General features: G+C 37.0%; 1 protein-coding gene across 1 annotated transcript in view; it reads right to left on the bottom strand.

Moving 5' to 3' along the window:
* Positions 1-364: 364 nt before the first annotated feature.
* Positions 365-14,898, bottom strand: part of CMPK2 (cytidine monophosphate (UMP-CMP) kinase 2, mitochondrial) — a 24,348-nt gene continuing 9,814 nt past the window's right edge. Inside the window, exons 4-5 of the mRNA XM_006895737.1 lie at positions 5,586-5,819; positions 365-488 (exon numbers count right to left, since the gene is read on the bottom strand). Coding sequence (XP_006895799.1) covers positions 365-488; positions 5,586-5,819 — 358 coding nt within the window. The remainder of the gene's footprint in view (positions 489-5,585; positions 5,820-14,898) is intronic.

The following is a 14,898-nucleotide window of genomic DNA, read 5'->3' as shown; positions in this document are numbered from 1 at the left end:
TATTCAGATAAGGTGTCACCAGGGTGTGATGGTAAGACAAGTGAAGGTGCAACCAGTTGAATTTAAAGATCTTCTTATATTCCTGTCGCATTTGGGAGTGTTGTAGTTAAATATAAGTTCAAGAACATGTTCAACATACTAGGCAGAAAAGCAACCACTACTGCCTCACAGAAAGCTGACCAATCAAACTTGATACATCTATTAGTACCAAGACAATAGTTTAGATAAATGGATAATGATGTAGGTAAATCTAAAATATTTCATCTCCAATGTTCTGCCACAGAACATGCTTATGCAAAAGAAATCTGTATATTAAATTGTGGGCTTAAATGCACTAGTCAAATGTTTCACTCACCAGGAGTAATTATAAGTTATTACAGTTATTTCTAATTAGGCCTAAAACAGTCTGGAGGACCTTTTCTCTAGAGGGACTGGCGTCAACCACATGGCAACTGGGGTTCTCCATCCGCTGGTAGGATACTTCCACTCTGGAGAATAAGAAGAAAGAAGAGTTGACCTCTTTTCCCACAAAGGTATTTATGTTTATATTATTACCTACCAGAAAACAAACATCTTGAGGAAAGGTCTCATTTGATTCAGTTCAGTGCAGAAATTAACTTTTCCCGAAGAAGACATTTAGAGTATTTTATTGAAATAGTAAATTAATAATAATGCTTGCGTGTTGTTGTTGCTAACATCCAGCTGAGTATGGATCATAGCAACACTATGAACAACAGATCTGAACTCTTTCCTATCTTGTGTCATCATCATCCCTGGCACACTTGATCCCATTACTGCATTCACCATCAATCCATCACATTGATGGTCTTCCTCTCTTTCTCTGACCCCTCCACCTTTCCAACAATGATGTTTCTTTCTAAGCAATAACATCTCATAGAAACATGTCAAAAATATGTGAAACAAATCTTCAACATCTTTCCTTCAAAGGAGCACTACAGATGCAATTTTCTGAAACATATCTGTTGTTCTTTTGGCAGTCCATGGCATATGCAGTGCTTTCCTCCAACATGACAACTCAAAGTCATCAATTCTCCTTCTGTCATCTTTATTCATTGTCCAGCTTTCAGAGGCACAGTAAGTTACTGAAAACACCATGGCCTGAATTAGACATATCTTAGGCTCCAAACTGGCATCACTGGTCCTCAGTAATTTGGAGAGTTTCCGGAGAGCAGATTTTCCTAGTGCAGTATGTCTCCTGATCTCTTGACTGTTGGTTCCAAGGGTGTTGATTGTGGACCCAAGTAAGATTAAATAACTGACAATTTCAACATTTTATCCACCTATCATGATGTTGACTACAGTCCTTGACCTTCTACAGCAAACACTTCAGATCTTCCTCAGTCTTGGCAAGCAAGGTTGTGTCATCTGCATAACACAGGCTATTGAGTCTTCCTCCAATCCTGTTGCCACATTCATCCTCATAAACTCCAGCCTCCAGAACAATCTGTTCCTCAATACAGACACAAGACACAACCCTGATGTGCTGCTACCTGATTATGAACCACACGTGTTTCCTCTCTCTGTTCTGAGGACAGCTTCCAGGGCCAAGAATTGGTTTTGCATGAACACAAACATTCAGGGATTTCCATTCTTCTCAAGGTTAACCACAATTTGTTGTGATCCACACAGTCAGTGAAACACAGTCTTCTGATACTCTTTGCTTTCAGCCAAGATCCACATGACATTGGCAATAGCATCTCTAATGCCACAGCCTCTTCTAAATCCAGCTTGTATTTTTGGTAGTTCTCAGTCGATGTACTATACTGTTCCAGTCATTTTGGCAAAATCTTCAGCAGGATTTTGCTTGTGTGTGATACTAGTGATATTACTTGATATTTTCTATACTCTATCAGGTCACCTTTTTTTGGAATGGGAATAAATATGAATCTCCAGAGAGTTAGCAAAATAGTTGTCTTCCAGATTTCTTGGCACAGTCTGGTGAGCATATTTAGGGCAGCATTTGTTGCTGAAATATGTCAAATGGTATTCCATCAGCCTGTGGCCTTGTTTTTTGCAATTCCTTCAGAACAATTTGAACTTCCTTCTTAATCACTTCTGCCTCTTCGTCATATATTGTTTCATGAAATCCTTCTGTGTCAGCAAATTCTTTTTAGTACAGTGACTCTGTGTGCTCCTTCTACCTTCTTTTAATGTTTATTAGATCATCCAATATTCTGCCTATAGCATCCTTAAATATTGAAACTTGAGGTTTTAATTTATTCTTTAGTTCCTTCAGCTTAAGAAATGCTGAGCAAATTTGACCCTTTGGATTTTCCAAGTCCACAATTTGTTACAATTTTTGCTTTGTCTTCCTGGTCCACCCTCTGAAATCTTATATTTAGATCTTTCTGATTTCTTCCCTTTGCATGGATTCTCAGAGTTCTAGTGCAAAATTCAGAATCTCTTCTGATATCCATTTTGATCTTTTCTTCCTCTTCTATCTTTTTAATGACTATTTGCATTCTTCATGGATTAGATTTTTTATATCCTCCCATAACTCATCTTGTTTTCATTCATTAGTGTCCAAGGCCTCAAATCTGTTCCTGAGGTGGTTTTTAAATTCAGGTGAGATAGACTCACAGTCAGGTTTTAGTTCCTGTAGATTTGAGTTAACTTTCTTCAGCTTTAGTTTGAACTTGCATATAAGTAGTTGATGAAGCTCAACATCAAGAAGACAAAGATTCTCACCACTGGGCCAATTGATAGATGGAGAAGAGAATGAGATTGTTAACAGTTTGAGTTTTCATGCTCAACTTTTGACACAAGCAGTGAGGAAATAAAAAGATGAGTTGCATTAGAGAAATCTGCTGTTGGGGACCTCCAGAGCAACATTGTCAGGCTAGAGACTAAGATGAGCCTGACTCAGGCCATGGTCTTCACAGTACTTGCTATGCACCAGAGAGCTGGATTATGACTAATGATGACAGAAGAAGAAACACTGCCTTTGAGTTGTGGAGCTGGAGAAGAGTCTTAAATCACAGACTAAAAAGAGAACAAACAAAAATAAAAAGTCTTATCTATCATGGAGAGGGTGAAACAAAACTGTTCCTTAGAGGCAAGGTATTTGATGCTCCATCTCATGTACTATGAGCATAAGGCCAGGAGGGACCATTTCTTGGAGGACACCATGCTTGAAAGGGTCGATGGACAGTACAGGAAAAGAAGACTCCAGATTAGTTTGATTGGCACAGTAACTGGGGTAATGAGGTTAGATGTGTTGGCAATGGTGAGACTGGCTCAGGATAGGAAAGAGTTCAGAGATATTGTACATGTGATCGTCCTGAGTAGCAGAGGACTCAATGGCACATGACCACAATAGCATGATGTTGCCTATTGGTTCAGTAGTGAGAATTTTTTCTTGACGTTGTGATGCAATCTGTATTGATGGCTATATTCTCTGATCTGCTGTAGTAAGTGTTTTCAAATCCTCATCAAGTTTAGCAAGCAAGGTTGTGTCATCTGTACAATGTAGGTTGTTGATTCTTCCTCCTATCTTGATGCTACATTCTCTCTTCCTCCTCATATAGTTCTGCTACTTGAATAATTTGCTCAGCTTACAGATTGACTAGGTATAGAGAAAGGATACAACCCTGACACACACCTTTCTTGGATTTTAAAGTGTGCAGTGTTTCCTTGCTCTGTTTGGATAACAGCTTCTTGGTCTAGCATAGGTTTCATGGGAACATAATTAAGGGTTCTTGGATTCCCATTCTTCTCAATTTTAGCTATAGTTTTTTTATGACTCACATAGTCAAATGCTTTTACATAGTCAATAAAACACAAATAGACATTGTTCTGGTATTCTCTGCTTTCAGCAGGATTCATACAACATCAGCAATGATATCCCTAGTGTCACAGTCTCTTAAACCGGTCAAAACCAGGCCAAGTACTAACTGTGGGATGGACCATCAATTAATCATATGCAAGTTCAAATTGAAGCTGAACAAACTGCATAAACAGAGTTTATTGTATGCCTATTATATGCTGAGCTAAGCACTAACCAGGATTCTTCTCATTCAAGCCTGAGAATAACTTTAAGAAGGGAACTATTATAGTCATATCCATTTTGCAGAAGAAGTTCAAGTCTCAGAGAGGTTAAAAAAAGTGCTCAAAGGACAATCCAGTCTTTATATTTCTCCTCAGTCTAAGCACAAAAGATTCTCATACAAGTTGAACATTGTAAGAATATAATTTCTTTTCACCCATGGCTGATCAGAAACCTCATCAAAATTCTATATATCTTTCTAATGTTAGTCTTAATGAATATATGGCCTAACTAGAGCATAATCACTGTATAATGGAAACAACACAGCATCGTTGTTGACTCAGTTAGGGTCTGTGCTAGAGCAAGATTCAAAACCTTGAACTTGGCAATACGAGCTTGACAAATGTTTCATCCTTCTGTACTTTTAGCTTTTCTCATCTGTACAATAGACAGTGTAATATTCCTTCCTTGTGTGCTTGAAACTGGTTCTAACTTAATTAACATAAGTCAATTTCTTAACATAGTATGTTTATACACAGTAAATTATTTTATTATGTGCCGGTTTTGTTGACTTAGACAATTTCTTTCTAGCTGTAGTAGTGTAGAATATTGAATATACCATGAACTTCTAGGAGAACAAATAGGTTCATCCTAGAGAGAGTGAAACCAGGCTGCTCCTTGGAGGCAAAGATTCTGAAGTTTTGTCTGACATACTCTGGGGATGTTGCAAGGAAAGACCAGTCCTTGGAGAGGGACATCATCCTTGGGAGGGTGGAGGGACAGCACAAGAGCAGAAAACCCTCAGATGGATTGATTCAGTGACTGGAGCAATGGGGATAGGTGTGTCAGAGACAATAAGATTGGCATAGGGTAGAGTAGGAGTCAAAGCTGTTGTACATCTAGTCACTATGAGTCGCAAGTGACTTGATGGCACATAACAATAACAACAAACATAATTTGATAATCTGAATGGTACCATGAAACAGATGTATGCTCAGCTACAAAGCAACACAACTGTCCAGACTTTCCCCCCATCATTATACTGTACTGCTTTGTAATGAAAACAAACAATTGCTTTAAAAATCACCCAGAGTTTAATTTTAGCTCATCTTATTGCTTAAAAGCAGTTATAATTTAGATAAATTACTTAATCCTTCCAGCATCTGTTCTGTAAACCACAACATACAAGTAATATTTGCTTTGCAATGACATAAGATTACAGACATCTTAAGTAAAATATAGCAATGACCTAACTAAGGGAAATTTACTATGAGATTGTTATTCATGATACTATGCTTGCTATTTTACAATTGGGGAAACTGAAATAAAGACTATTTAATGTCTTGTCAGACCTAGAAACAGAGATATAATTCTCAAATATCCTATTGTCTAAATATAACAAAGTTGTAACCCTAGCCTAACAACTGTATTTGAAGAAGTTGAAACTACTTAAGAGAATATAGAATGCGTGTAGTATATAAAATATGGGAACATTGTCGATTTCTAAACCTTCTGCTGATCCTGGCTGCTACCTAGGCCAGGGACAGGCTACCACCCACACTATATTATAGATACATACTTTTGACGAAATATATTATTGGCCTCAAGTTCAACTTCTTCTTTGGTCTTCTCCATTCCCCGGACTGCAATCCTCTGCTCTCTCTCTTCAGGACTCACAGTGAGCAACAAGACAAGGTCTGGTTTGAGTAAGTCCTTTGGCCACTGGTATATAGGGTGATGGGCTGGGGGCAGATGCTGGAGACCACCACTTATCTCAGTGGCCAGGGCATAAGTGGCTGTGCTGTGCCAGTACCTGACATGAGGACAGAAAGAATAAGTAAGCTCTCAATTTCAAGAGAATAACAAGAAGGATCTGAAAGTTGGCTGCTGACAGTGCTAAAACCCGAGCTGGCTGTGTGTGCAGATGAAATGAAAACAAGAGGAACAACACTGCCACTACCGGCTTTTGTTACATAGCTACATTTATTCTATTAAAGCCATCATTTATCGTGAGAGTGTGCCTTCCCATCTTGTCGACTTTGCAACAGACTTTCCTCTATTAAATGATTATAGGAGAGGATAGATCTGTTTGATGGTTCATTGTTTTTAATGTTCTACTATGCTCTCCTAAAAGCATTCTTAGTCTAAGCCTATTCCTAAATTGTTTTAAAATTAAACTCTTCCATGAAATTCAGATTTGAGGAACTCTGATCTAGAAGGCTTCTCTGTCCTTTACAAATCTTCAGTCATTTGGTTACACCTCAGTATCAGGTAGCAAGACTTGGGATGAGGTTCACCTTGAAAGTGTCTATCCTAAGTAAAATAAATCACATTTTTCATTGGCTACTTTTAAAAATAACTTCTGAGGAAGAAAAATAAAATTACAAAATATGAAGAAAATAAAAATAAGTCTTCCATTTGCAAATGTAAAATAATTCCTCATTGTCTTTAGGGAACTATTTAATCTCCTTTCTAAAACTCAAAACATCACTCACATTCTGTATCCAGAAATGATACTCATCCTTTTCTTTCTTCACATTTTTTTCTGATCTTGTGTAATGTACTCAGCCAGAAAAATACCTATTCATTTTTGAAGTCTCCATTAGTTATTTCCTTTGTTATACTCTCAAAAACTTTTCCTAGTCTATTAGAGCTACTTGTTTGGGTGTCTTTTTGTCCCTTACTATACAATTAATTCCTTGTTTATAAAATCCTTTTTACTCATCAATATGTCCTATAATATGTATGCAATAAATACTCTAATGAACTAATTAGCAAATTAATAGATTATAATTATTTTATTTTTTAAGTATATATACTTATAAGTATAGTATATCCTTGTCACGTTCATAACATAGTCCAACTTTAATGCTACAGGTTGTGGTGGTGTTGTTGTTAAGTGTCATCAAGCTGAGCATGACTCATAGTGACCCTATGAACAAAAGACCTGAACCCTTCAAAAATTATCGTCATTTCTCTAAGTTCATAAGAGTTTCCAGAGGCATATTGTTTAGGAAGTGGATGTTACTCCTGCTCCCAAATCTGTCTTAATATGGGAGCTCCACCAAACACTATCCACCATAGGTAACCATTATGGCATTTGACACATTAGTGGCACCGTGTTGAACATCACAGCAACCCCAGGTTATCTCAGTACCAAAAATTGACAGCACTAAGAAGAATGTTTGTCTCAAAACACAATTAACACAAGGCCCAAGGGCCACAGCCTATATGAAATTTAATATTTCCTCCAATTACAAGTATGAACAAAAAATCATAATAGTATCGGCAGTAGCTATAAATTTTGACACCTACAGAAATAATGTTGTTGTTGTTCTTGTTGTTGTTAAGTGCTATTAAGTCATAGATGACTCATAGTGACCCAATGAATGAAAGACCTGAACACTTGTATAACTTTCATTATTTCTCCACATTCATAGTTTCTGGAGGCAAGTCATTTGGGAAGTGGATGCCACTCCTGCTTCCAAGCTTGTTTTAATAGGGGAGATCCACCAAACACTGTACACCATGGGTAACCATTATCACAATTGCCACATCAGTGTCACAGTGTTTAGCATCACAGAAACCATGAGCTACCTCTCTGCAGCAAACTGGATTACTGCCCTATATTGCTGACCAAATGTGTTTTTAAATAGGAGGCCATGTCACATCATCTCACACCCATTAGCAAGTCAACATTCCACCCTAATCCTCACCAGAACCAGCAAAGAATCCTCTGCAGAATCCAGTTGCTGCAGACAACTAATATATGTTCATAAAGTATTTAAAATGTCAATATGGACATGATATCAAAATTATAGTAGCTAGAATCATACAAACTCAAAATCAAAAGAAAAGAATTATCACTATCTCCTAAAACAAATATTTATCATTATGAGAAGTATTCATGGTCTAAGCTTGCCTGAATTTCCAATTTCTCAACTTTCTATTCTTTGAAATCTTGAGTCTGTAATCATTTTAGACTTTAACTACTTTTCACAGTGGAAAAAAATACTAATAAATTTACTATGCAATCCAAGCTCTGCATGGTTTTAGCAAAGTGGCATTTCATATCATAGACATGTCATAGGCAGGACTCATGATACAAAAAGAGAAGTGAGCTGGATTCTACTTTTGTCATCTGTTTTTTTGGTTGTGGTTTTTTTTTGGGGAAAAATATGTTGATTAAGCTAATAAAGCCCCAAGTTTCTCACCTTGGAAATGGAAATCACTAAAGCTTTGTTTTTCTTCTATACTTGTTACAAGAATAGAAAGGCACTTTATAAAAGTATTACTGTGAGCTATAATATGATGCTGACAAAGGTCAAAAGAAAAGGTGAATTATATTAACACAATATTGACATATTTTAAATTATAAATGTAAAATTTTATTAATTTGGAAATTGATATATCAACCATCCTTCAAAGCCCTTATTCAATTCTAAAATTCTATTCTGAGAGTTTCAGGCCACTGGAGTTCATCTTTGAATTCTGTCTAGACTCATTCCTATTTATCACTTATTTCACTCTGATTATTTACAAATGTGGCCCTTGTAGCACAGTGGTGAAAGTGTTCACTCCTGGATCCAAGATGGTGGCGAAGGCAGAGACATTGTGGTGAGCTGTGAGAGCAGTGGACCACTTGGAACAGGGCCGCTATGGCCTTCTACAGACCTCTGTTTATTGATAATTGAACAGCTAAACAGTTGATGACTGGTCTTCAGTGGAGATCAAGGCTCAACAACAGGAATTCAAGGATTCCCAAGGAGGAATGGGTGAGTCCCACAGCTGCCAGCCCCCTCCTGCCGAGCACGCACTGCACCGCCCCCGCAGCAGCTCCATGAGGCTTCTGCTGCCAGAACACAGGGATTCCCTCACCCAGAATGGATGGTAGGCATTGGGCCTCCCTGAGACTGGTGCAGCCACCATGCTGCTGCGGGGTGGACTTGTTCTAGGGAAAATTCTTGGAGCCAGGACAGTGGCTCTCTAGGTTTGCTCCCTTCCCTATAGGTAACCCTAACACTGAGTTTTACTCCAGACCTGATCCTGAACCCAGTGCCAGTGACAAAAAAGGAAATACAACTGCCAGGTAAGGAAGCAAAAGGGAATGGATCCTCTGGGTTCAACCAGCCATCCCCACTGGACCCACCTGGGAAAACATTTTGCAGTCCATTCGGGAGCAAAGGTCAGGAAAACATCTTCTAATAGAACAAGAAGGCAAGCAGCTTTAACCCAAGACCACCACTAAGGTGATAAAGTGTCCTCACTTTGCCCCTTCACATCTATGCCCCTGTTCAGCATGAAGAATCCAGAGAGTCTGCATCCAGTTCGCAAATCAATAAGACAGTTGGTTTAATCACCATTGGAATATTCTTACCATTCCCCTGTAGCATCTGGTCCCCACTGTATCCTTTTCATTTCCTTCACCTGCTCTCCCCTCCAACCAAATTGTACAGATCTGTAACTGTACCCCTGCAATTTTCATCCCTTCCCATCCTCACCCTTCTGCCCCCACCCCTCACCTTCTTGTACCCCCAATATGTTTTCCCAATAAAATTTAAAAAAAAGTGTTCAAGCCTATCTGAAGAGTCAGTGCTTAGAACTTCCCAGCCATTCCACAGAAGAATGATGTAGTAGTCTGCTTCTATACAGATAAAAGCCCTGCAAACCCAACAGAGCAATACAACTCTGTTTAAGACAGTCCCTGTTAGTTGTAATTGATTGGATGCCAAAGACTAAGTGTTGGTGTTAACACTTACAGATATATACCTTCACCTACAATTTCAGAGGATTCTTATCCTCCCAAGTCTAGGGTCCAAGCTTTCTTTTTCTTGGCAACCAAACTACCCATACAGCACATATTCAATTTTCATGAAACAAAAATACTCAACTAAATATACAGAAGCTGGTTTTAAAATATCTTTTTTTATTTTAAAAAATTATTAGTAAGAACATATTTCTTAAAGCTATGGGTTGATTAAGTTGCCAGCCTTAACCAGAGGCACCATCAAAGATTACTGTCTCCTTTATCTTTTGCCAGCTTATTGTATTGTCTAAAATGGATTTCATTAAAATCTTTAAATAGGAACAAAAAACCCACCCAGACATCGAGTAGCTTCTCTTTTCTTTCCATCTGACAAGGTGATATTGTATCTTGTTAAAGAACTAAATTGTAGACAATCCACAGACACAAAAAAAAGAAAAATCAAGGGAAAAATTATGGTCCTGTTTGGTATAGTTAGAGTTCTTCCATTGACAAGACTGCTGCTCATTTTAGATAATTACACCCTTTGCTCATCAATTTCAGTCACTTTTCACTATTTAGCATTCTCCAATCCTGTCATCAGGGAAACTGCATTAGTTCAAATCAAATGAAAATTACTACTGAAACATTACACATAGATTACATAATAATGTATTATATTTTAATAGCATTTGCTCTTTATAGAGCACTTTGACTATATAACCTCATTTTATATTCATCACAAATCTTCATAGTAAATAGGGAAGATGTTATGGATCTTCCCATTTAACAGATAAGGAGACTAACAGATAAGATAAAAGTAGAAATCTATATGCTGAGAGTCATGATGGCCCCAATATATTTGGACATGTTCCAAAATAATGTTTCATGAAACCACTTTTTTAGAAAATCTTTAGTGTTTCTCCTTGATATAAACAAAAACAATATTAAAAAGGACCTCTAATATGGTATAATGGGGCACTTCAGCAACAGAGCAAAAAGACGTATTGTATTAGGCAAGTCTATAGTCTGGGATCTCTCCAAATTACTGAGAAGCATTATCAATTTAAAGCATAAAATTCACTTGATTTAAGCCATTGCCTTTTCAATCACTAGTAACGCCTCTGAGAGCTGTACAATGAATAAGGACAACAGAAGAACTGATGCCTCTGAGCTGTAGTGCTGGAGCAGAGTACTGAATATGCCATGCAATGCTGAAAGCGTAAACAGGTATGTCTTGGAGATGATGAAGCCAGAGTGCTCCTTGGTGGCAAAGATGACAAAACTTCATCTCACATACTCTGGGCATGTTGCTAGGAGAGACTATTCCTTAGAGAGAGATATCATGCTTAGAAATATGGATGGTCAGAGAAAGACAGAAAGAAGAAATATTTGGAGAAGTAAATTTTGAGGCTTTTTAGAATTGTTGCAACATATTTTTAAGAATTAAATTATGAAAAAGAAAAATATAACATCAAAAAGTTTTTAAAATACAGGAATATCTGTTCTGAAAAACAATGCATTCGGCAACCAGAAAAAAGCAGGAGTAGCAATATTAATCTCTGATGAAATAAATGTCAATGTAAAAACTATCACAAAGGACAAGAAAGGTGACTACATAATGCTGAAAGGATCAATATAACAAGAGGATATAACAACAATAAATATCTATGCACCAAATAAAAGACCAGCAAAATACATAAAACAAACATTAACAAAACTGAAAAAGGAAATAGACAACAAGACTGTAGTACTTAGAGACTTCAATATGCCACTCTCAAGAAAAGATAGAACTACCAGAAAAAAACTCAAAAGAGATACTGAAGAATTAAACTACACAATTAATCAACTTGACCTCATGGATATTTATAGGTTAGTGCACCCCTAAAAAGCACAGTATAACTTCTTCTCCAATGTGCATAGAACATTCGCCAGAATAGATCACGTTCTAAGTCACAAGGCAAGCATCAATAAATTAAAAACATAGAATACAAAGCTTCTTTTCAGACCATAATGCAACAAAATTAGAAATTAATAATAAGAAGGTAAAGGAGAAAAAAAAATCATACGTTTGGAAACTGAACAACACATTGCTTGAACATGAACTACGTACTAGAAGAAATAAAAAGTGACATTAAAAAGTTTCTTGGAACAAATGACAATGAAAACATCACTTACCAAAACCTCTGGAAACGGCTAAAGCAGTAATCAGAGGTCAACTTATAGCAATAAGCAAACATATCAAAAGGCTGGAAAAACTGACCATTGACTCTCTAACCCAACATCTCCAGCAAGTTGAAAAAGAACAGCAAGAAAACATGACACCCTCTAAAAAAACTGAAACTATAAGAATTAGAGCAGAAATAAATGAAATATAAAACTGAAAAACAATTGAAACTATCAACAAAACTAGAAGCTGGTTCTTTGAAAAGGTCGATAAAATCGACAAACCACTAGCTAAACTGACAAAAAAGAAAGAGAAGACACAAACAATGAGAATAGGAGATGAATCAGGCAACGTCACAACAGAACCAACTAAAATAAAAAAGCTAACATTATACTATTATGAAAAACTATACTCAAACAAATATGAAAACCTAGAGGAAATGGACAAATGCTTAGAGATGCACAGCCTACCTAAACTGACACAGACCAAAACTGAACATCTGAACAGACCCATTACAAAAGAAGAAATCCAAAAGGTAATACAACTTCCAACCAAATAAAACCCTGGACCAGATGGTTTTACAAGTGAATTTTATCAAACATTCAGAGAAGAACTGCCACCAATTCTACATAAACTATTTCAGAAAATAGAAAAAGATGGAATTCTCCCAGATTCATGCTATGAAGGAAACATATCTTCAATACCAAAGCCAGGAAAGGATAGCACCGAAATAGAAAACTATAGGCCAATGTCTCTCATAAACACAGATGCAAAAATCCTGAATAAAATACTTGTCAGTAGAATCCAATGATACATCAAAGAAATAATTCAACATGACCAAGTGGGATTCATAACAGGTATGCAAGGATGGTTCAACACAAGGAAAATAATTAATGTAATTCATCACATTAATGAAGCAAAAAACAAGAACCACATGATCCTATCAATAGATGCAGAAAAGGCCTTTGACAAAATCCAACACCTTTTCTGAGTAAAACACTCAACAAAATAGGATTAGAGGGGAATTTCTTCAACAGATTAAAAATTATTTGTGCAAACCCAAGAGCCAACATTGTTCTCAATGGAGAAAGATTAAAGGCATTCCCTTTAAGACTAGGAACTAGGCAAAGATACCCACTGTCACCTCTCTTATTCAATATTGTATTGAAAGTCTTAGCGATAGCAATAAGACAAGAGAAGGGAATAAAAGGTATTCAAATTAACAAAGAGGAGGTAAAATCATCTCTCTATGCTGATGATATGATAGTATACTTAGAAAACCCTGAAGACTCAGCAAGAAAACTATTGGACACAGTGGACCACTTTAGCAAAATGGCAGGATTCAAGAACAACATACAAAAATCAGTTGGATTTCATCACAGTGACAAAGAATAAAGAGCTGGAGCTCAAAAAAACAATACCCTTCACAATAGTTAATCACAAGATAATACTTGGGAGTAAATGTAACCAGAAGCACAAAGGATCTGTTCAAAGAAAATTACAAAACATTACTACAATAAACAAAAAGAGAACTTGAGAAGTGGAAGAATGTCCCTTGCTCATGGATAGGAAGACTTAATATTGTGAAAATGGCAATATGACCAAAGGCAATTTACACATTTAATGCAATCCCAATACAAATACCAATCCCGTTCTTCAAGGAGATGGAAAAAGCAATTTCCAGTTTTATTTGGAATGGAAAGAAGCCCCGAATAAGCAAAGCACTCCGTAAAAATAGAAGAAACATAGGAGGTATCTCCCTTCCTGATTTCAAATCCTATTACACTGCTGTGGTGGTTAAGACAGCATGGTAATGGTACAATGACAGACACATAGATCAATGGAATAGAATTGAGATCCCAGAGATCAGCCCATCTATCTATGGTCAACTGATTTTTGGCAAGGAGATGAAATCTGTTAAGTGGGGAAATGACAGCCTTTTTAACAAATGGTGTTGGCAAAATTGAAAAAGTATCTGCAAAAGACTCAAGCAAGATCCATACCTCACTCCACATACGAAAACCAACTCAAGGTAGATCCTGGACCTAGGATTAAAACCAAGGATTATAAGCTTCATTAAAGAAAAGCTTGGAACAACCCTACAAGTTCTAATCCACAGCATAAACAGTCTTCCAAGTATTCTGAAAAGCCTACAACCAGGAAAAGATAAAAGAGATGAATGGGACCTTCTAAGAATCAAATCCCTCTTCACATCCAAAAACTTCTCAAACAGGGTAAAAAGGGAAGCCACAGACTGGGGAAAAGTATTTGGTAATGACATATCAGACAAGGGACTTATATCAATAATTTATAAATACTTGAGCACCACAACAAGATAAAGGTAAATCATCCAATAGAAAAATGGGCACAGGATGTGAACAGACACTTCACTGAAGACAACATTCAGATGGTTAACAAGAATATGAAGAAATGTTCAAAATCCCTAGCTCTAAAAGAGATGCAAATTAAAACAACTATGAGATATTGCAAAATTTAACAGAACAGCAAGCAACAAATGCTGGTGAGGTTGTGGAGAAACTGGAACCCTTATTCACTGTTGGTGGAAGTGTAAAATGGTGCAAGCACTGTGGAAGGCAGTATGGTGCTTTCTCAAAAAGTTACAAATAGAGATACCACCCATCCCAGCAATTTCACTACTGGGAATATAACCCAAAGAGACTATAACTGACATCCAAGCAGATATTTGCACACCCATGTAGCAAGGAGTTGGAAACAACCTCAGTGCCCATCAACGAATGAATGGATAGAGAAGCTATGGAATATTCACACAATGGAATACTACACTGCATTGAAAAACAAGGAACTCATGCAATATTATTCCAAATGGGTGACTCTGGAGGACATTATGCTGAGTGAAATATCTCAGTTACAAAAGAACAAATACTGCATGGTGCCACTGTTGTAGAATGGGACTGATATCAGGGTCAGGGTAATACTGAAAAAAAAAAACTGGATAAATTA

Source organism: Elephantulus edwardii, unplaced genomic scaffold (genome assembly GCF_000299155.1).
Source record: "Elephantulus edwardii isolate Elephantulus edwardi_28Jun2011 unplaced genomic scaffold, EleEdw1.0 scaffold00175, whole genome shotgun sequence".
Lineage (NCBI taxonomy): Eukaryota > Metazoa > Chordata > Mammalia > Macroscelidea > Macroscelididae > Elephantulus > Elephantulus edwardii.
Note: the sequence above shows the minus strand (reverse complement) of the source record. Positions and strands in the feature narration are given on the sequence as shown.